This window comes from Sturnus vulgaris, chromosome Z (assembly GCF_052056855.1).
Source record: "Sturnus vulgaris isolate bStuVul1 chromosome Z, bStuVul1.hap1, whole genome shotgun sequence".
Lineage (NCBI taxonomy): Eukaryota > Metazoa > Chordata > Aves > Passeriformes > Sturnidae > Sturnus > Sturnus vulgaris.
In genome coordinates, this window is record NC_142283.1 from 13,495,598 (window position 1) to 13,519,943 (window position 24,346).

The 24,346-nt window shown below is 35.4% G+C and overlaps 1 protein-coding gene across 2 annotated transcripts in view; it reads right to left on the reverse strand.

The window, feature by feature from the left end:
* The window catches only part of FER (FER tyrosine kinase), a 153,003-nt gene that overhangs the window by 21,983 nt on the left and 106,674 nt on the right, over positions 1–24,346 (reverse strand). For both annotated transcript variants that reach the window (XM_014877306.2, XM_088157412.1), the window contains exon 17: positions 12,143–12,266. In XM_014877306.2, the coding sequence (XP_014732792.1) occupies positions 12,143–12,266 (124 nt within the window). The remainder of the gene's footprint in view (positions 1–12,142; positions 12,267–24,346) is intronic.

Sequence of the window (24,346 nt, forward strand, 5' to 3'; positions counted from 1 at the left end):
AAAATATTTCCCAAAAGGGAACTGAAGCACTTCAATTTAATAGCTCCATGGTAGTTAAAAGAAGCAGAAACTGCCTACTTAAGGAAAAAAATATGTCTTTGACATAGAAAAATCTCCCATAACTTTTACAGTCTTCTGAGAGTTCTGTCTGACTCTCTCTGAAGGTTATAATGCTCTCCTGTGGTTAGAGAGATGCTTATCGACTTAGAAAACAAAAAACAACTCGTTTCAATTTACAACATAAGTCCAGCCGTGTTATAGAAGATTAATAATGTATACAAAAGTTTAATACCTTTTTTGAAATTAAAATGGATTAAGAAATAACCAGGATAGATAAATATATTTGTAACCACAATACTAATATTTCATATTTAAGTTCTGTCAAAAAAACGACAATAAGCAGCACAGGAGACCCTGTCATCTCAATTTTGCTCCCTGTTTGGGATACTCAGAATTTTCATGAGGACAGAGTGAAATTTCATGAATCCGTGCATGACCCTGCAAGAAGAAACTAGTCCAGATCATCTCACACAAGAGAGCATGGTGTGCACAAGCAAGGATGGGAAGGAAGGGTGGCTTCCTGGAGACAGATGAGAAGTCAGAGAGGTCTAAGATACCAAGCAGCAAGGACAGTCAATTATGTTAGTGGATAGGCCTGGAGATGTTTAATAACCAACTAACTACTAAGATGTAATTTTCAGAGCAGTAAAGTTCAAACCCTTCCTTTTGAGCATATGTAGGCTAATTGACCTTACTGATCTCAAAAATCAAAATTATTCCCCAAGCAGAAGCCTTTCAAATCAAGTGTTTTTACTTATAGCATGCTAACTCGTACGTAAAGTTCGGGGTTTTTTTAAATTGGGGTCTGGCTGTAGCAACGGGGAACAAAGCGACACGGGCCCCTTTCTGCATCCAAAGCAAATCGCTTTATTGCAGAAATCACCGCCCTTTCACACCTTTAATCTCCACCTGACATCACCGAAACCAAACCGAGGCCTGACAGACCTGACCAGCAGGAGGGCACCCATTGGCTGGCTCAGCTGCCGTGCTGCTGTCCCCGCGTCCTTCCACCCAATCAGCTTCCCGCTCTTACGCCGTCCCCTCGCTCCTCCAGCCAATCAGGATCTCACTCCCAGCTGTCACTCAGCTGACTCCGCCCTCTCTCGCCTTCCCCTCAGCGACTCCCGCCCGTCCGGCCTGCAGCTCTGCCGGTCCCGCAGGGCCTGCTGGTGGCCATCAGCCTTCAGGGCTGCAACAACTGACCCTTATTCCACTCATCTATTTTTATTTCCCAGAAGCCTGAACACTTGATGAAATATCTGACATCCAGCATTCCCAGGAACTTTTTATGTCAGGCTTGAATGACGCAAATGAAATCTGTGAGCATTTAAATACTGTAACATTGATACAACAGTTCTCACAGCTCCCTGTACCTTGATGATCCCCATCTATCTTATAAACCAATTAACATGCCAGTATGGCCTTCCTTGCTGTTTACTGCTTTGCATAAGGATTTTGAAATAGCCTTTGACAAAGACCCAAGTCCTTATTTGAGTCAACCAGCAGCGATAAAAAATTTGTTTCATAAAAACATGCATGCACTACATGTCCATGCACTACAGTTCTGCTGAACTCTAGGAGAAAAGAGGCTCAGAACAACAGAGCAATGACAAAAAGAGGAAAAAAACCCCCATGCATTTAGCATTCTGTGTGTTTTATTTTACCTATCCTCAGCAAGTGTTACTCCTTTCAGACAGTTTAAATTTGATCACAACATTTTTTGTGAGCAGTACCTACTGGAACTGAATTTACCTCTGAATTGAGCTGAACAGGTATAACTTTCTCTTAGTTTTATGAGAAAAATGTCCTAATTTTACAGAAAGAGCTGGAAAACAGCCTTCTCTTTATTATTTGATATGCAGAACTATAGGCCATGAAGTTTTTCAGTTCCATAAAATTTAAAACCAAGTTATTTCATGAATACACACTAAAACCCATCACACACCCTTTTTCATTCTGTTTTTCACTATGTACACAGCCAGATAACTATGCTGAATATGACACATCAGTGGTAAAACTACAACAATGTAAAGGTTGCAGGCACTTCTGAAAAACCTACTGAGGCAGTGGTAAAAAACAGAGTAAGGTATATCATCATTAGTACTATCTGGAAAATAGTAGATAAACATTTTGTCAAATCTACAAAATAGGTGTAACCTAGTAAGCACATATATACACATATTTGCGTGTATGTATGTGTATAAAACTCAGAAAAGGGAAATCAGTTTTTCTTCCAGAAAAGAATTTAAGAATTAATTATTTGTTACCAAATACAGCCTAAGAATTTTTTATTAAATGAAAGTTGTTTCCAGTCTGAGAAAATTGTCGTGCATTCCTCTTTGCAATGTTAAGAATTAGTATCAGGAAGCCAACAAAATACTGAAGCAATACATAATATCTTAGTGCTTTGTATCTTAGATATACACTACATCTTCTTTCTTTTCAAAGACTCCGATTAGAATTTTCTGCTTTAAGAAAGAAGCCAGGAAAAGTTCTACACCTCCAAGAAAATAAATTAGTGCACGAAAGCATATTTTAGCTCCCCTACAGAGACACTGACACACCCTATAATCAATGACTTGTGCTCGAAGAGCCACCCTAAACCTCATTTCTGAAGCAACTGCTGTAGCTGACTGCATTCTCCCCCTTCTCCCCCTCATTTTTCCGCTTTTCTCTTACCCTATCATCTAATTCGTTGTTCACCATCTACTAGTATCTCTTTTGCCGTTGCACAAATGGAATTCTGCAGCCCATCTTTCTTAGAAAGTAATTATATTTCACCCACTTCTCTCCACTGTACCAGAACTATTAGAGTAGAGAAAATATTATTTACGCTATCCAGAAGAGCTGTATGACTTCATGGTCAGCAAAACAGCTTCCACAAACACTAACTGCATATCACTTTTATCTTAGTTTCAAAATAGCCTGTAACTTCCATTTTTTCCTTTTTGCTTTTTAATTAGAGAGAGTCTGTTGCCCTCACGCAGTTAGTGGATTTATTATTCTAAAACGTTATTCAAATTATTTTACTGAGTAATACTTGCCTAATATTTATCAACAAGAAAGTGATATTGCAGTAAATAAAAATAAATACAGTACAATAATGTTACACTTGAAACGTTATTGTTAAACAGAATGAGAGAGTCTAAGACAATTTGCTTCAATTTCTTTCAGTCTTATTTCCTTCATTCCTAGCAAAGCTTACTCATTTTTTAGGAGTGAGTTTTCTGTATCAGGGATATCTCATGAGAAAAAGAGATTAATTCAACTCCAATGGCAAGAAATAAGTATTTTTCATACTATGCAACTTCTGTGACAAGAAAAAAAATCTAAATCTCCTCCTCTGAAATTTCCTACGAATTGTTTACAACCTAAGAATTTATTCTCATGTAAGCCTTTTTATAATTAGCTTTTGATACTTCATGTTTCTCCTCATCATCTATAAAATACTGTTTTATAGTTACTAAGTTACTAATTTTGGTTTTACGCAGAACAACTATCTCCTTAGAATAAAATAGATACACTTCTAAAAGAAGAGAACACTAAACTATATTCATCACAGACAACATTTTGTTACATTTTGAACCTTGTGCTCTTCTTTTGGATTCTCTGATGCTTCCCAGAACCCCAACAGAAATTCAGCATGGCAGAAAGACCAGACCATTATCTGAGATTTCAGGGAACAGACTCACTGCTATTCACTTAAACATATAAGAGCAGAAATATCAGCTAGCAAGTAAAACAATCTTATTTATGCAATATGTACTTTATCTATGCAATAACAAGAACAAAAATATTTCCTTCTTAACAAATTTTCCTTTTGCATATTTTTTCCCTCAGTCACATCTTACCCAGTTGTGCAGTAAAATCTGGAAGGGCAGGGACAATGTAAAGGAAAGGTTGGAAATCTCAGAAAGAGAAGCCCTGGACTATCAGAAGATAAAGGAATTCCAAAAGGTGTCATTTTCTTACAAAATATTATCTTTGAAACGGCACATTTCTGCCCCTTTATATTTGTACACAACATAGGCCCCGTAGCAAGGATTTTTCCTGCTCTTCCTTGTGAGACTAAGACCTCAGGTCACATAAAAGTTATACATAAACACTCAATGTTTCTTAAAAATAAAAGAGACAGCTGACCAGAATGAAGAATTTGCCTTCTAATGGTAAATATACAATCTCTAACTGCTACCTGACAGGTGAGATGTGCAAAACAGAAAGCAAAAATAGAACCCATAAATTTCTAACTATTGTGAGAAGTAATGGATTTTCAGCTTCCCTTGTATTAGCAGTTATCAGTGAATTCTATCACCACATGCATCTGTATCAATACAGCTTACTGACAATATTGACACTACATTTTTTTTATATACCTAGGTCAACAAAATAATTCTGCAGTAACATGCCAACCAATTTAATTATTACTATCTAGTTTAACTCTACCTGACATTTTAAATCACCATCCTAGAAAAACTGAAATACTGAAAGCTGAGAGGTCTGAAATAACTGGATATTTTCCCCATTTTACAGAGAACACATATAAGATGATAATCACATACTGAATAGGGACCACTAGAGAAACTTTTCAATAAAATGAAAATATCAGCCTTATTGAAGCTTTTAACAGACACTTCAAAACATTAATATAAAGAACTATGTTTAACTGATCATACTGAATTATCCCTGATGCCATTCAGTTGATATACAGGCTGTGTTATCTTTAGACATAAAATGGAAGCTAAAGGAAATGTCAATTAGGCAAAAATAAAGATGAAACATTGTAACTGCCTTTCGAAAAGAAAATACAAACATGGAAAGAAAAAGGTCGTTTTCCTTTATTTATTTAATATAAAGAAATATCAATTTGCCATTTGACGCTAAGGAACAGCATAATCTAATATCCTATACTAAACTGGCTTCTGGGAACATTAATTATTAATATTAGCCTCAGAATGACCACAGTTTAACAAGAACTTTCTTTTCCACTAGTATGAATAGATGCTTTATAATTTAATATTTTAAAAGAAGAGCAGTAATTGGTAGAGATAATTAGTACTGGAAAATCCCCATGGCAAAGAAAACCCATCCTACTAGCAGCTGAATAAAGTACCATGTTATTCCTAAAGAGTGAAAAAAAACCACCAGAGCTTCCAGGTCTATCATTAATGTAACAATCATTAAGTTAATGTAATACTTTGTGTAGTCTGTTTATTTAACTGCATGGTTATTTAACATAGTAACATGAAAAAGTCACAATTCGATTATGAATTTCCTACACAGTGCGACCACTAACTCCTCTGGTAACAGCACTACCTTTAACATACATCAGGAATATATGAAAGACAGCAGGGTCTTATAGCGACAGAATGGCATGGAGATTTACATTAAACAAAAACGTATTCAGACCTTTCTTGTATCACACGCTGGCCATCCTAACGCATACATCTGTTACTCTAATTACAAGCCTTGTGCAGCTATGGCAAAGCTCAATCTGGGATGCCTAGTTTACTTTTAATATAGCCTGGGGTGAATTTCAAGTAAAGCACACAAAGGGAAGCAGTATCAACCAGTACAAGAATACACAGCATCCATGTAGAAAAAACTGTATTTCTCTTCCTTTTAAATTCTTTTGTTACCAGCCATGTCAAAATTCAATAGCTTAGGGAAACAGATAATAGATTAGAAGAAAGTTCGGGTTTTATTCAGAAGCAACTCTTCACCATAGTTCACAGGATTTTCCATTACAGTATACTTCAAATTCAATAATCACTCTAACTTATTATAATGAGTTTAAAATATACAATATTCATGGGCTTGGATATTCATGTTTCCTGGTGGGTTTTTTTTTCCCTTAATGCTTTCAGATTAGATTCTTACAAGCCCACTAAAGAAAAAAATAATCATGCTGCTCGAATAAGATCTCAGACAACCAGAAGTACTAACTAGAACTGATCCAAATTTAATTGTAAATATACTTCTCTAGGATCAAACCACACTTACTAATGTGACAGCAGAGAAAAAAAAAAGAGGAAAGGGGAATGCTTTGAAAATCCATTGTTAAAAGCTGAAACCTGTATATAATACTCTATAATCTATTCCTATATGACAAACTTAGTGAAATGTAGCAGTGTTCACCTGCCTCTCTTGGATGACAGCAGTTAGAATGCCCCATATTAGTTATTTTAGGGTTGGAAACACCTCATTTTGAAGAAACACAGTAGTGTGAAAATTATCAGGAATAATTTTCTGGAGGATTTGAAAGCAGTGACACATTTTTCTTTATCAATATTATGGTCTGAAATGCAGTTTTAATAGCCACTTATGAAAGAAGGATCATGGCAGACCAAGTACCCCAACAGCACTCATGGCGTGCTGGCATTAGTGCGGTGAGAGGTGAGCAGCACCACTGTTCTGGAAACAGTGCTTCCTTTATTTGTTTAGCAACAGCTGGGACGCCCAAAAGCAGCTCTCTGAATTCAGGTTTTTTTGGAAAGAGTTGGCAGACAGATCCTTATTTACCCACAACAGAACTATAAGAAGGATGTTCAGTAATCCTGCAAATGGTTCTTCCATTAGTACCACTTGTGACCAACAGAACAAATGAAACATGTATACAACTGGCAATGCTTTAATTGCACAGTATCTTTATAATCTAATAAAGTCAGTGGAAATACTAATTTTGGTGGAAAAAAACTTTACTAGTTAAGAGGAAACAGAGAAGGTTGCATAAGGTATGTCCATATTAATAAATAAAAACTCAACACATGGTAATGTCCCAATCAAATCCAAAGTTTGACTAAAAATTATTTTATAGATATGGCAGAGTAAATTTTAGTGGGTTTTTTAAACTAACAATATACCTTATATAAGGTGGCCTGCAGAAAGTAACAGTTTTTATTAAAGTTTCCATTTGTGTTTTTATCTTTAAACAGAATGGAAATATTTCTAACATTCATATTGAAAAAAAATGCTTTGAAGCATCATTTTATATAAAGCAGAGACATCATCTTAAATAAAAGGATCAAAACTATGATTATTCACTCCATTTACTGCATGTTTCAACTGTAGCACTGACAATAATTCTTTGAAAGATTTATTCATTGAAACAGGATCAACAGATATCAACACAGTAGTACATATTTTTTCATTCAGTCATAAATAAATTTTCTATTAAAGAAAGCTATAGAAATGGAATCTCACATCATCATTTTATACATGTAATTCTGAAGGAATCATAAAAAGATAATTAACATAAAAAGATAATTAATGGCAAATTATTCCTTGCATTAAGCCTCAGAGAGTTGAGGTGATTTCCCACCAAAATGTAGTCTTTCCTTGTAAGTCATACAGTAGCAGAGAAAACTACAGAAATTGCAATAAAGGCCTCAAACATTGCAACTGGCCAGGAGGAAATGCAATATTCAGAGAAATGTGCTCAAGGAGCCCAAGCTACTGCAGAACAGAACCAAAGCCATCATTCCAGGGAGCACAGGGTTGTGTGGAATCTCCCAAGGGCATGGACAGAGAAGTGTTTAGCTACTGTCTTCCACAGGATTTCAGCAGAAAAATTAAGCACACAGCTTGTTCCTCCTTAGGAAGGAGATCTGCTCCGTTTTGGAGTTAAACCTTCACTGTCCTGCTCCCAGGAGACTCCAATCCCTCCTGAAACACACAGAATTGAGTAGCACCTTTGCTAAACTGAAAAGGATCACTTTTCATCATCACTTTTCACTTTTTTTGTGATAGCTGAACTATTGTTCCAGGCAGAAACAGAAGATGCACATGAAAGACCTACTTAATTATTTAGAATAGTTCTTAAGCTGGTGGTTATGAAAAGGGTTTGACACTTTGTTCCAAAATTCTACACATTAGCAGTTACCAGACTTGAGAGAAAAAAAGCTCTGATAGGAGAGCAGATCAGCTAAACTAAATTAGGAGCAGAGAAGCAAGTATGTTCCTAGCAATTTATGTGTAATTAAATTAAATGATACATATCTAATGAAAACTGTAGAAATCCTGAATTAATATCCACAAAGGCAAGATTTCCTAACATGAAAGTAAACCAGATTTAACACAACAGAGGGTTTTACACAGATTCAACACAATACAGCTACAAAACCAAAGTAAAAAGAAGCAGTAGTAATATGACCAGAGAACATGATCATCTTGCCAACCAACACATTTCAGAATACAGGAGACTTCCAGAAGATAAATTCATGGACTGAAAGGAAAACTTGACCTTGAATTCAGGAAACTTGGTCCCTGTTTCCTCACACTCATAGTGCGCATCTATTGCAAATAGGTCAACCTGATCTTGTAGAAGATGTCCCTGCATATCCACTAGAGTCCAATAGAAATTGCAGCTTCCCTCCTATAGGCATCCAAGATTGCTTTGAAAACTAAACATAAATTATGGACAAATGAATTCAGCACATGCAAATCAAATACTGTAAAAGAAAGCCACTCAGAAATACTTAGTAAACCAACCCAAATTATCACATCTCCATCCTTATCATCTGTTTCTAATTAACAGAAAAACTGAACTATCTAAACAATAGCATATGGTAATAATGAAAGCAAGAAACAATTCTTCAATCTCAATTTAATTAAATGGAGATGAAATTACTACATTCTTCTGTGCATGTTCAACTACTCTTTTTTTTATTTTAATAACATCTTTTCATGCAGCATTTTTTCCCCCGAAAGTGCAGTCATTTCTTTTCTTTAAAGAGAGAAAGAGCAAAGAACAAGTGATATCTGGTTGCTAGAGGAAATGCAAATGTAAATCAAATAATCATTCAATAATCACTTACATGCCAATGCAAGCATTTTCACCTACTGAAATAGCTAACACATAAAAAATAGAAAACAAACAGCACATCAGTTGTGGCGCTGTTCCAACTTGGAAGTGTAAGTTAAAGTGTAATTCAGACAATAATTTCAGAAATCCAATACAAATTTGGGTTGAATTTTAAAATGTAAAGGCTAAGTGTAGCTACTGCAGTTACAAATAAAGAGTAGCATTAAAAATAATGTGAATAAACTGATTTCCCTTAGCAGATAACCAAATATGCATGGTACTAAATTAGTCACCTAAAGTAAAAAAATATGGGATTCTGAAAAAATCCTTAAATCAGCAAATTGAATACTGTAGAAAGACAACAGCATGAAGCAAACCAATTTAATTTTACTGCAATCTATGTAATAGAATCTATTTCTAATTATACATTACTGATCTTTAAACAATTGTAACCAAAACCTATGGACCTTTAAACAAATTAAAAGACTTAGTTTTTTTTAACCACTGCTTAGTCCATTGTCTCTAGGTAATTTTCTCATCTCCTTATCTGAGAACCACTTTCAGTAGATGTGCTTCCTAGCAAAAAAAAACAAGTTTAACTTTCTTTCAGAAAAACACTCTTTTTACAGATTGCTAAAGCTTCTTCCTACTATGAATTAAATTGTTCCTTCTCATTTATGCTGTCAACATTAAACTTACACATTAAACTGTTCCACCTGACCTAAAAAGGAGGGAGCAAAGGCTCCCAGATTCCTTATACAGACTATGCAGCCACATGGTTGCACTTTCATTGCTTGGGAAATTCCAGTGGGGTTCTGAGTCAGAACACCCAAGAACTTGCTCATGGAGCACAACAGAGCTTGACTTTTCCCTGTTTTTCTGGGCATCTGAGGCAGACAGAGGTTCTAGACTGATGCACCTGCAGCCATTCCCCAGGGTGTCCAGAAATCCTGGATCAGTGCTCAAACAGGGAAGAGACCTAGCAAAATTCTATGTATGATAAGCCTACTAAATTGTAGTGTAGCCATTGGTTAAATACATTTTTAAACTTCATGAGCTACTTTCCTAGAGTGAGCATTTGTAATCAACCTGTGTTAGTAACTAAAAGTAAAACCAAGCAACACAAGTTCCTTTACCACTACTGCAAAAATCATCAAACTTGGTTAATTGTTTGCCCGATTCTGAAATTTTTGTTACATTTACCTCTCAAATTTAGAAGAATTAACTCATAAATAAAGTAAGCACACGCTATGGCTAACCACATAAAACAAAATAGAATGTTGTACACGGAAGAAAATAAGACTGGTAGACTAATACTGGAAATGCATAGTTTGATTCATTAACCTGTGTGTTTCATAAAAGTAAGTAGTTTTCCTGAACACATGGTTTGGTTGCTTGGTTCCACTTTAAAACCCTTTTTTAAATTCAGAATTCCTAAATTTTCTGGTTCTTTCTTTAAGGAAAGTGCTAGCTATTACAACCTTCTGTGACAATACGTGATAATAATAATATATTTCAGAAGTTAAAAAGTAAACAAGGGGAAAGAAGTTGTTCTCTTCTTGTGCTACGATACATGTTACCAAGGCTGTGTGCACTGGCAAATGTATGGCACTTTCAGATTTTAGGCTCTTTTCCTGACTTGGGAACTACATGACACCTCTGTATTCAGATTTCGAACTGAAAACAAAGAAACAAAGAAATCTTCCTATGATAGAACAATACTCCACATGTCTTCTCTCTGAAACACATTCTCTAGATCACTATTAGATTTGTAAACAGATCTTAGGAATAGAAGTTCCTATTCACCAACCAGCAGAGCAAATTCCTGGAGATACAGTGAAGCCACACTGTCATCTACAGCTACTAGAACAGTTCTATTCCACACATCTGTGCAAGAATACCTTTTTTCCAGTGTTAAAAAAAATTATGAAACTATTTATATTTTAGGCAGCACACTATCATTTAATGAATAAATACCGCATTTTTTTTCAGTAATTGCAATTACGAACTTCAGTTATCCAGCTACTATTTTTATCTTTGGTTTAATTTTCTAAGAACACAAGAGCTTAAAAATAGACACTTCAGATTTAACACTGATCTGAGTGTTATGGGAATTATTAAGCACTAGAGCATTTATGAGGCTAGTGTAAATCACTAATGGTGTTACTTGCTCTGATTTCTACACCATTATATCCTAGACAAACAGAGCCAGGCTGAAACACATTCTGTCATGACAGAATGCTTACAATCCGTTTCTTGGATTTCCCTAAGGGAATATTACACAGTTTTACATCATGAGTTAGGATATTTTTTTTTCTCTCAGTGTTTCTTATCCATCATGACCTTGCAAAATTGTTTCAATTAACTTGATGTGCAGGACTGCAACTGACCCATTCACTGCTGATAAAAATCTAAGAGAAATGCCACTCAGGTCTCTGATAAAAGGATTCACCAGAAAGGTGTTAAATCCCAAATGAACTGATTATGTAAGTGAGGTGTCACGCAGCTCACCTACAGATGTTTCACAAAGTGTAAGACATCACCATCAGAAATGAAAACTTGTTCTCCATAATTCTTTTGTGAAATGGATCATCATTATGTCTACATCTACATTCAGCCACAGCATTAAGCAGGGTATTTGTTGTGCTATTCTGAGAGAAAAAAAAACAGGTGGAAACTAATTCCATCCCCTTTGATACAAATGGAGTATAAACAGCAATGGCACAATCAAACTGTAAAAGAAACAAGAAAAAGTAATCGTAGGAACAGAAACTCCAACAGCATAATGCTAAATATTCTTCCCTATTTCAGAGACAGCAGTCCAGGCAATTAATATATTAATTTTAATACAGAACATTAGCTCTTCTCTATTATCTGAGAAACCAGTGGATTTTTCTGAAGCATACTTCAAACAGTTAACTTCTCAGTTGGCCCGGAAAGTATTTGTAAATTTCAGACATGACATAAGCCTCACAGGCTGCTTCTTGCTATGATTCATTCTCACTGTATGATTCAGGTTCCTTATATGGTTCATTATGGTGAAAAGTAATTTTTAACTTCTATTAATAGCACCAAACTATAGACATCAAATAATGTAGCATTTATTATTTACCCAAATGAGGACTTTTAATTAGACAAGAAATAATGACCAGCTTTCAGAAAAGTATATTTTTTTTTAAATCAGAGAGGTTCATTCCTGTGATAATAAACACCACAACTTCTAACACCTTGCATTTCCACTGAGCAAAGGTACAATTGTGAGAAAAAAAAAATCTTCCTTACCTATGTATACAATTTTTAGATTCAAGATATGCCATACCAGAGGCAGCATCTAATGAAAATTTCACCAACTGTTTGGTTTTCATCTCATCCTTCTTTTTTCTTAGGAATGACAGGAAATCACCTCCTAGAAAATCAGACAGATTGACAGTGAGACAGACTGATAGGATACTCACATTTATCTCTCATAAGGGAAGCATGACCAAATAAAATGCAGGTTATTAGCTTTTCTCCTCATCTCATCAGTTTGAGGCTGGTACAAGAAAAAGGAAGGAACTCATCTTTCAAAAATACATTTTCCCTTAAATATTAGGTGCTTAAAAGTGAAAATTGCACAGCCTGCCTTTGATATATCTAGTCTTCACTAGTGTACATTACAGACTCACTTAAAAAACGTTGACAAAAGCAACTGATAATCTGTGATACATATTCTTCTCTAATCACAGAATTATTAATTGTGAATAAAGACATTAGGTCCTATTAGCTACATGAAAGTAATTACTGGTAACTGATCATTTGCAGTGATGCTTCTCAAATTCTACACTGATGTGCTGGAGGAGTGATGAAGTTCTTTCTTCTTGGGCAATGTCAGCTGGACATTTGAACAGGGAAGTGGAAGGTGAACAGTTATTATTGTTCCTTCAGTGTCTTCTGTCTCTGGAGGAGAAATGCCATTGTTCTCCCATCTGAGAAGTGAGAGGAGTCAGGGTGGAGAATTTCCAAAAAGCAAATTGTGTTACCAAAAAAGTATTCTGAAAAACTGATTTAGGAGAAGAGTAGGCTGGAAGAATATTATAAAACACTGCAAAGCCATGTTCTGATTGATATAAATGTATTAAGGATTTTTCTAAAATACATATTTTTTCTATAATATATTATTTGATAGTAAGTAGCCAATCATTGCTCTAGTATTTGTTTCCTTTCATTTAGGACTGAACTGACTATTAGGATTCGTTCTTGTAACCTGTTACACAATTTTATATACTGCCTTTTCTTAGCAATAGGAAATGATGGAATTATATTAAAGGTTTAATATATGATTTTTTAGGAGGCTACCTATATACATATTTCATAGCATAAGAAATAAAGTAAGACAATAATAAAAAAAAATTCAGATGTTATGAAGTGTAACTGTAATGCCTTCAGACATTATGTTGGAGCTGCCCTTTATTCCCAGACTGGGTAACACACGGGACAGCAAGAGAAGACTGGACTGCTTTGACTCTAAAGCCAATTTGAGATACCCTATACTGACTTTTAAATTCCAATGAAAAAGGACACATGACTACTGCAAACTGGACTGGGTAATAATCACCTTTTCTTTAATCTGAGAGGTTACTGACATAGTCTGGTAACTGGTAAAAAGTAGGTACTGCCATTGGAAAGTAAGATAAACACTCCTATAAATTATGTGTCATTTCTGTGCATGTAAACTGAATTATTCTAGTTACAGCAGACAGCTAAAAATAACTTTTAAGCAATTCACTCCTCCAACATACATAACAAGCTGATGAAAATTTTGTTATTTATGTGCTGAGACCTCACTGCTCTCTACGCAGGAATAATCTTTTAATGAGAAAGTATGACTACATGTGTTTATGAATGTGAAGTATTCCCTTGTTCACAAACTGTGGCATTACTTGAATAAAAGCAGTAAATCAAGGTAGCTTAGAAAAATACATTTAAGACCTTAAAAGACATTTAAGATCTTAAAAAAAACCTCTACTGTCAATCAATCAATGTTTCAATACTGAAGATTAAGACTTGCTGACAACTTCCTGTAGGAAGAATCGAAAAAAACAGATAAGCTCAGTTTGATATTCTGGGAAAATAAAATAAATAAAAAACAAACAAACAAACAAAAGAAAAAAAAAGGAAAAAACACAAACATGCAAAAAACCCGCAGAAACAAATCCCCCCAAAATCTTGCAAAAATTCTCTATTTAAAAAAACCTGCTATAACAACCTCAGTATAAATTATAATCCTCACAATTAGTATTATTTGTGTAAATAAGTTAATGCTCTCCACAATCAACAGTGAAACTATCTGTTCTTAAATAACAAGGTATTAAAGACAACAAGGAAACTTAAGACAAACTTTAAACAGAAGAAAACCCAACCATATCCATTAAATTTTTTAAAAATAATACAGGTTTTAAATTAGTTTCCAATATGCTCAGGCAATCAGAGTAATATTCCAATTTTCAACAATTTGTTTCTGAATGATATCAAAAGCTGCTCAGTTCCTTACATCAGAATATGCCCAACTCACAAAGCACATGCCTGTTACTTGCCAATGCAATTCACTACCATCAGGAAGTGATTTAGACTTGATGATTTTCAGTGTGGCATGCACTGTACGAAATTCTAGGCTTTCCTGCAAAAACACCACCATATTTTGAGCTGTATAGAGTGCACTTGATGCCTATCACCAAAAGAGAGTTTTAATTATATTACTTTAATCTGTCTCAGAGTTTTCATAGCTGTTCTGTCTTATTCTATCTGTTCTTGCATGGAAATGGCAAAAACACTGTGGTGGTTTTGGCTCAACCAGGTGGAAACACCGATTTTCTGTAGTGGGTTTGGTTCACCAATTTTGAAATTTCTGGGCCAGTGCACCAATTCATGTGGTGGGTTTAGTGTTGGTCAAATTGCCAGTGCACCTACTAGAAGTACTCACTCATTTCCTGCTGTGAGATAAGATTAGGAGGAAGGCAACATAGGCGCAAACTTTAAAGGGTACAAAGAAAAACTTTACTACTAGAAACTACAAGAAAAAGTAGTAAGAATCAGAATAAAACATTCAGAACACTTTTCCTCCCGCTACGATTTCTTTTCTTTCACACCAACCACATACAAAAAAAATCAGTCAGTCTACCAGCTCTAGAAACAGTCTTTCACCAATTTACTTGGGAGAGGAGTTTCTCTCTTCAATCTGTGGAGATTTCTGCACAAGAAAACAGTTTTCTTGGGGCCTCTATGTCACAGTGATCAGTTGCCCACGAGAATGGAAATCTGATCACTATGTAAAAATCCCTTCTTCGACTAATAGTCTTCCCACAATCATTATTGAGGACCCTATCAACTTATGGGGCACACTTTAAGGATTATAGCAGTTCAAACAAAACCTCTCTTTGTCTTAAAAAAACTGAGATCTTTCTTCTCTTCCTTGGGAGGCACCAGGGATCTTTATCTCTCCTCTTTATTCGAATCTATGGGATCTCAGCCACTTCAACATCTGCTTACTTTAGCACAAATGCCTCTGCTTATATTAACAATTAGAACATTCATCCACCCCCATAATGCCTTTCTGAGTTATAGGGGAACAAGAGTCTCTTCTCCATAGTTTTAAAAAAAGAGAAAGCTGTGGTTGGGTAATATCTATCTTTTTAAAAGTAAGTTTCAATGTGAAAAGTACTAATTCATTATTTGCAGCACATAGTGTCAGAGCTTTATTTCCAGTGTAATAGTTGTAGATAAAAATGAAATAAACAGACCAATTAGACTGTGAAAAAACGGATACAAAACTAGATGACTACACAAAGTAAGAAATGCCTTATCTTTTATGTGGAATTTCCATTGTATTCTGCATGGCTACCTGTTATTCCAGTTAATGGCCCACAACACCACTAGAAAATGAGATATGCTCTAACAATGCTAAGAACTACAAAAAAAATTAGACCATTATATATATATTGCCATCTAGCAGAGATGGCTGGCCTGTTTTGGGTTTATAGAAGGATAAGTAACAGTACTGGAGTCCCTTCCTAGTACAACATTAGAATTATTTTACTAAATAGAGGACAAAATGTAGTTCATAAGCAAAAGCTCCATGAGAGCAGCCTGTTATAACTGGGTTCCTGAACACAGCCCTTCGTGTTTTTTGCTGTGAATGTGAACTATTTCTCATTACATGCACAAATTCTGAGTGTGAAAATACCGCGTATCAGCAATTCCTAGTGTTTAACTGTGCTTTACAGCATAAACTTCTCTTGTACAATAAGTGGCATATCATGGCAATAAAACAGTTCACCCTGTTGCACACAAATAAGCAAGCTATTGCTTTGAAAGAGGAAAAAACAAACAGTGTGATCTATGAGAAGAAACCAAAAATGCAAGAAGCAACAATGAAAAAATGTTAAAGAGGTTTACAAAGTATGTAGTAATGGCAATCTCTGATTTGACTGCATTTATAATCAACTATGACCACATGTTTCAGTGTTTTCCTGAGCCGGTGTCCACAGTGACACCTACCTACTTGCTCTAGGCATTCTTGGCATCATTCTGACAACCATTCTGACACTGAACATAGATAAAACGTTTTGAAATGATGATGGGAAATCTCCCACTGAATTGGTATATAGACATACATTGTTTATATATTGTATCTCTATCTCATATCCCAATAATATTATACATAATTATACAAATATTAATAAAAGTCTTGATACAATACCAATTATTAAAATATGAAGTTAGATGTATTATTATTCACATATAAATTTTAATAAAGTAGAATTTCCTTGGTTAAATGGTCTTTTTAACTGTGTTTGTTTAGAAAGGTCGCTTAATTTTTCTTATATTTTTCTTACACACACATTCATCATGCAGATGAATGAATCTTGCTTATGGCCACACCTCCTAATGGCCATCTAACCCAGGGGAGCTTTAGAATTCAGTATTCCTAGTTGCCTTACATGCCATTGCAATATTATTGAAATTACCTTTAATTGAACCTGTAAGTATTTATAAATTTCAAAATTTAAATGGTCAGTATTTCAAGTAGCCTTAAAGCTATTTATTATTTTTTTTTTGCCCAGATCTTTAGATCCCATATATATGGGATCTAAAACATAAACCCAAATGGAGTTACTTAAAACTAGGAATTTAAAACAGTAAACATACATCTCTAGGGAATTCTAGGAGATACGTTTTTTAAGTATGTAAGAAGCTATTTGACAAACTATTTAAAATACAAGGGTTTAAAAATACAAAAACACTCATTTTCAATAAAGTACTGTGCCTTCACTTTTCAATTAACGCATCATTTGTGTGCAACACAGTGCTTTCACTTTTTTAAAAATCTATATATGTAGTAACAGAAACTGTAAATAATCCCAAGGTTTATTTTTCTAACTGCTTACAGAGTACTATTGTGAAATCCAGATAAAACTTTATTTTTCCTGTTAAGCAAAGCAAGTAAAAGTTGTTATAACCATGCAAAGTGTTGCAAATGTAATATTAACAATGGCAGTAATGAAGTATGAGTAGAAATACCTGTACGTGAAAATAAAAGACGAAGAAAGAAAAAAAAAATTTAAATGAACAGTGTGCACTGAGAGCCAAGGACAGGAGCAGCAGCAGCAAAAAGAAGTAAACACAGAGAAAATGTGGATTGTACCAGAACTGTGCTGTGGATGACTTTTTAGCAGACAACCTTTGATGAAACCAGAACAGACACGACACACAAGCACAAAATAACTGCACTGTGATAAAATGAAGACGAGAAGGTTACAACACATTTATATGTGCTATTTCACTTCCTTTCAAAGGGATGACAGACCACTGACATATGATAATCAAAATAAAGGAAATATTGACAATGCTCAGCAGTCCTGCTTTAGATTTCAGGTGGATCAAATAAGGTAGAGCATGTAGCCAATATCCCACGCAACAAAAGTGTCTGTCCAAAACGGTCTGTCATCACCTGTCCAAAAGAAGCCAGAAATCATAGTGAGACATCAACAGCTAGCATCCCTTGTCTTCCGTGCTGCCAATATAACACTAACCAGGCTACCTGAACTCTTGTGTTTTAGTATTGTGGCTGTAAGGAAACACACTCTGAGTGCACAGATAAAATCTACTTCAGAAACTAAATGAAAGGAAAATCATCTTTCTCCAGGAGGTCTTCCATTCTTCAATAAATAATTCCTCTAAGTGTATTATGCTCAATAATCCATAATCAAAGGCCTTGAAAAGGAGTCCAGATTAGAGAGACATGACTTCTGGTATGAAACAGTATGTTTCTTCTACCTCAAGAACAGAGGGTTTTTTAATGTAAAGGAAAACAATGAAGATTTTTAAACACAGACACATTAAATAGCTACTATAGCAAAAACTGTTCTAGGCAAAGTAAAAAAAAAAAGTGAGTAACAATGAATAAAAAGAAGTAAGTTGAATGCAGAGGTTTTTGCAACTACTTTGCTAATTTTTTATATTTGGTTGTTTTTATTCAGTATAAAAATGGATTTTCTCATTTCATCTCCTTGCTGATTTGATTTTGTACAATATTGATACAAAATAGAGTAACATCAAAGCCTAGAATATGTGAAGAGATACAAATCCAACTGCAGTCCGAAATACTACACTAAAAGGAGACCAGACCTTTGGTCCTGTTTTACTAAACAGTAGCTCTGAGGCAAAAGGAATTTAATCACCACAACTTACACCCTAACAAAGGAATCTGACTTTTCTTAATAATCTGGAATCCATGAAGCAAAGAGGGAGGAAGAGACCCATGTGCATTATAGGCCTACGAGCAAGGCAAGGAAGAAGAAACGGGGTCTCTACATACATGTGCATGTACTGCATGAGGGCTGGTGAGGAAAGGGAAAGATTGGACACACGGAGAGAAGGAATCCTTGGGAGGTGTCTGACTCTTTGAGTGAAATGCCCAACAAGAGGAGATGGAGCAGGCAGAAGCACAGCAAGTTGCAGAGACAAGTCAAAATGGAAGCTGGAAACTTAATAGGATGAAGTAAGAGAGACAAAATTTAGAGAAGTAGACAGATGTCTGTGTGAATAGAAACTGTAGGGTAGACAGAAGGTGGCTTCACTAACCAGTAATAATGAGAAGATAACTTATTTAACTAGAAAAACAAAGAGAGCTGAATAGAAAACAAAGCCAGACAGACACTATCACTGCACCTTATCTCTAATTGGAATTTGACTGGCCCTTTTTTTGTTGTTGTATTGATTTTGGACAGCATACAGTAAAGACTCAGGATGTGACTACAAGATAGGACTCAGATCTGAAATCTGCTCACAAAAGACAGCTACAGAGGATGTACAACCAGTACAACCAATGGGATACATCATGCAAAACTTGAGGAAAGTTTTAGGGGCTCTCTTAAGAGAAGGAATTAGAAAAAAACATGATCTCTATAGAGATTTCACTGCCTCCAGAAACAGGAAAGAGAAAAAAATACACCAAAGTAGAAAATGCAGCAGCTGAATAGCACAATGTGAAAATAAAAGTTCAGACATTTCCCAGCATCAATCAGCATTCCAGGCCTGTGTACCAAATTAGTGGCACCTCAGAGACAGGAAGTCTAATCTAAGGCTCTAGTAAGCCATGATATACATATACTGCTCTCCTTTATCCAAGGACGTAATTAATTTAGTAGAAAAGCTCAAGATAACATGGAAATTGCACTTCATATTGATAAATAAATTATATACATCTCAGTCTCAGAACTGCGGTTTTACTTATAAATGGATCTACTGGCTCCAGTGCAAGTAACAAGAGAAATGCAGAAAGCCAGCTACGATTTGGTGCTATACTCTGAATTATCATTACATGAAGAAAATAAGAGCAATTTCACAAAAGTTATTTAAAATTTAGTAAATTGTATCAGCTCATCAGTGCCACCTATAATGGATACATAGGTAATTCTTCACTTTATGCCCTGCACCCCTCTTTTCCAAGAAAAGCCAAAAAGTGAGCCTGGTAGGCCAGGCAAGACACCAGGCTTTCTTTGCATATGTTTCTGACATAACATACCCTGTGGAAATTAAGAAGTGCTAAGTGTAACATACACAAAGTAGCAATGGTGTCACATTTCCGAAGAAAGGGAGTGAATAAACCAAGCCAGACCAAAGCAAACTGCAGGTAGGACACCATAAACAGGGCTCAAAAGTTAGCCTCAGAGCTTGGGCTAAGAATAATAGAATCCCTTGGGCTGGAAAAAGACTTCCATAATCATCAAGTTCAACCTTCAACCAAACACCACCATGTCCACTAAGTCTTATCTAGAAGGTCCAGGTTTAGTAATTTTATGAGTGCTTCCAGGGGTGATGACTCGGTACAGGCACAGCAGAAATGGCCGTGCCCGGGAGTCGAGGCAGCTCACATCGAGTAGTGCCGCACCTGAGCTAATAAAACCTGTCACCTCTGATTTGTTTCTGCATCAGTGGCACAGGCAATTTGCATCCCAAATGATTCAGAGCAGACCTCTACAGGTTACATTATCCAGCTGCAAAGACAGAAGTTATGACCTTGCTGAACTCCCCCTTGGAAGCTGGCTACACATGTCTAGATAAAAGCTGAGTATAGCTGAAATGTAATTCTGACAATCTTCCCATGCTATTAGATTACTGGATATTTCCACAGCTGTTTACATGTACAGGCATAGCTCTACCTCTTTCCAGCTGCCAGCATTCAGAACATATCAAGGTAGATAAAACAAGGGAACAAAACTCACTGTTAAATTAAAAAGAAAGTTACTTTTTTTTTAAAGCATCTATTATTTTAAAGTATCTACTATCAGAAAGGAATTCTATGGTAGTATCAGGAAGGCAGACTGGTACTTCAGTGAAATGCAATGCATTAGTAGGAGAATGAAAAATGTTCATTAATACACACTGGGGAGAGGAGGTGAGAATCAGTTCAGAAGAGATCACTGATACAACAGACTAAATATGGTCTGTGGCCACAGAATGGATCAGGAGACAAGAGACAACTGCTGAGAAATTATTTAGAACTGTCTGAGGCAAAGATCTGGTACAGGCAGATCATAGAATTTTCATAATATCACAAAATATAATACTCTCATCATGGATCATATTAGCATAATGCATATGCTAGAGGAAGCTATATTAAGACTCAACAGACAAGACAGACACTTCAATTGCCTATATTTGAATGCCTGACATAGCAGAAATAAAATTATTCCAAAATATTTTTGGGGTTTTAATTTTAACTATATTGGTTATAAAAATGTTTAAATATATAGAAACCTGAAACAGAGAAAGTAGGCTACCAACTTGAGATTAAACATTCCAGGTTCTAAAAGGAGCAGGTGCCAAAACATGTGAAAGCTTCCTTCTACTACCTTGAATCAAGCACTGGAACATACAAAGATATTTGCATTAACTTTTAATTAGACAAATCTTTCTAGAGAGAGCTGGTGCAAGCATGATGATGATGCTTATCTTGCAGACTCTCTGCTGGAGGGACAGAGGCACCATGGAAGATTCTACAAGATAAGCTGCTGAAATAGTTGCATAAAGTGGTAACTGCACTACAGGGTTGCACATGTACCCTCAAAACACCCCATTTTAAAACATACATTTCAGGGACATGCCAAGGTCTTACTTTTAAATTAAATTCTCCTTTCAGGACTAATTAAGATTCAAGTAAATTGAAATTAACATAAAGAAGGAGAAGAAAGAGTGTTGTAGCTTAGGACTGCTTTTTGCATCTTAAAGATGACATCTGATCTTGATTTGTTCTTCCCTTAAAGGAAAAAATATTCAAAATTTTAATGGGACTCCTGCAGTTCCTTTTAGATTACATGGGAGATTATGATGAACTATAATCGAATGAAAATGCAGTTAAATAATACTGAGTATTGCAATGCTTTAAAACCCACTTTGTCATTCATAATCACTAAAAAAGAAGCTGGGGGAGAAAGATGAAGAAAGACTAAAAGAGAAGGGCAATTCAGTTTCCTTTTTTCCTGTCTTTTTTCATGAAAAGATTATGAGTTCGCTCTGAAAAGAAAATAACTAGAAGCAAGTTCTGTAGCCCCTTCAGCATTTTCCTGATGAATCTTTTCCACACCTGAGCATCCATTTGTCTCAGGTTGTCAGTCTGGACTTTGGCAGTATTCCAGGCAGTCTTTTTGATCATATAAATTTGTTATAAATGAGCTGTTGTGAAGACTCCTTATGCCCCATGTGGCCTTAAGAGACAATGGCAAACAGTTCTTTTACTATTCCGAATACCAAAGCAGCTTCTCATAATTATTTCTCTTTCTTCAGTTTTAAGGTCAACAATGCACGATAAAGCACAAAAATCCCACCAGGACAACAGACACAGAGCAAAAAAAAAAAAACACATTAACACAGAAAATGTGAGTATAATGCTGTTTTTCAGATTGACTTGGAAAGTAACATACTTTCTTACACAGTATTATAAACTCTGGCATGAAGTTCTGCTCTTTCTCATGTGGAAACCATACCCGACAAAGGTTTCTCTACATTAGAAAATTTTAGTGGTCGCAAATATGCAGAAATTCTCTCTGAACAGCTTTAAGACTCATGTTGCACATTTACTATATTACTTTTCAGTCAGGCCAGTCAAGTCCATAGGACAATACAACCTCATGGCTCTGTAATACCATCAAACATTTGGCAAGTCTCAACATATGGGGTTTCTTTGCCCAAAATTCATTAGCAATTTTTATTTTAACTTCTTCTATCTTAGGATAAACTGCATATTTAAAGTGAATCACAACAGATTAATAAAAAGTTACTGTATTTAGTTATGAAATAATGCAATATTCCTATTTTTAGATCAGAAGATACCACAAAAAAACCACCAAATGTGACCTTTGCAGCAAACCTTATCCAACCATCTTAGAGGAACAGTTCACTATAAAGCAGTAAAAATTAGGAAGAATACTACAAAGAAAATAATTTCTAGCAACCTATATGATGTTCAGAGTCCTTCAAGATACTAATATGCTGCAACAGTCTGATTTATCTAAGCAGATTTTTTTTTAACAGTCTCAAAATTTTCAAACTAGGAACAATAGTTGTTCCTAGAGAATAGTTGTTTCTAGAGAAAGAGTCATAAGTTATATACAAGAAAGGGAAATCTCTGTGTTAAGTTCTCCATTAACAACAAAATGTTTTAATAGAAAGATAATTTCCAAGTCGAGTTGTTTTCTCATTTCTCAGAGCTGTTTTCTCATTTCTCAGTCTGCTAAAAATTTCACAGAAGAAAACCAGGCCACGGTAAAATTCAGGGGGTTTTATCATTACAGGGCAGTTGGAAAGCCATCCAGCAACTACAGCACTGGGCCCTTATAAAGATCTGGACTGTCTATTCTTTTAGTTAGTATTTCAATGTCATTTAGGTAAAGAAGAATAAAATTAATTATTTACAAGAATGCTCTAAAGGTTATTGCAAATTTATCCATTATGCTATCACAAAAAATTTAAAACCATCTGCTTGGCTAAATTCCTTTTTCACAGAGGCTAGCTAGCATAACTTAAGCTTGCAAATCAGATTTGCGTATAGATCTTAACTTACAAATACATAAAACTTTTATAAGAAAAATAGTAACAGTTTATTGATTCATTTTTCATGGCTATCCTGGCAATTTTGGGAAGGCGAGGGGAGGAAAGGCAGGACAATTTGTTTAGGATTTAAAAAAATATCTTTTAGCAACTCCCTTTGCAAATTCTGAATGGTGTTTTTAGGTCACATTTCTTGCATACTTGTAACTTTCCATATATACATGAAGGAAATTGCTGCTACATATATTTTAGCTTCTGTTTATACATGACAAAGAACATTTTATTTAGTTTATTTTTTCAACAATTAAAAGAATAGCTTATAGAAAGCAATAATAAATCTAAATTCTACAATAAATAAACAGTGCACACGCTCTGTACTAGATGTTCCTTCCCACTTGCAGAGGAACCAGCAGAAAGACCTGTAGGACAAGACTCAGGAGAGAAGAGACCTGGCTCTCTAAATACCCAGCCTATGGCAGGGAGATCAGATGCATTTTCCTATATGTGCATCCCTTAAAGAAAGGTCTATATAACATATATATACATTATAGTAAGACCTTTTCCTAATGCCTTGATAGGTGGATTGCAAAAAGGATCAAGAGTAATCTATGATGGATCGACACTGGGAGGACATGTACGGTGAGATCAGCATGACCAACAGCAAGTTAACAGTAAGGAAATTATGTTTTTAGCTCACTAATATGTAGTTAGTTGTGCTCAAGGGCAGGTGAGGTGGGGCTCTGAGCAACCTGTACTCGCACAAGGAGTTAGAACTGGGTGATCTTCAAGGCCCCATCTAGCCCAAACCGTTCTATGATTCTATGTATCCATTATATGCTACACTGTTTATTATTTCAGTTAATCCTTCCTACATCACCCTTCTTGACATTTCTTTATATC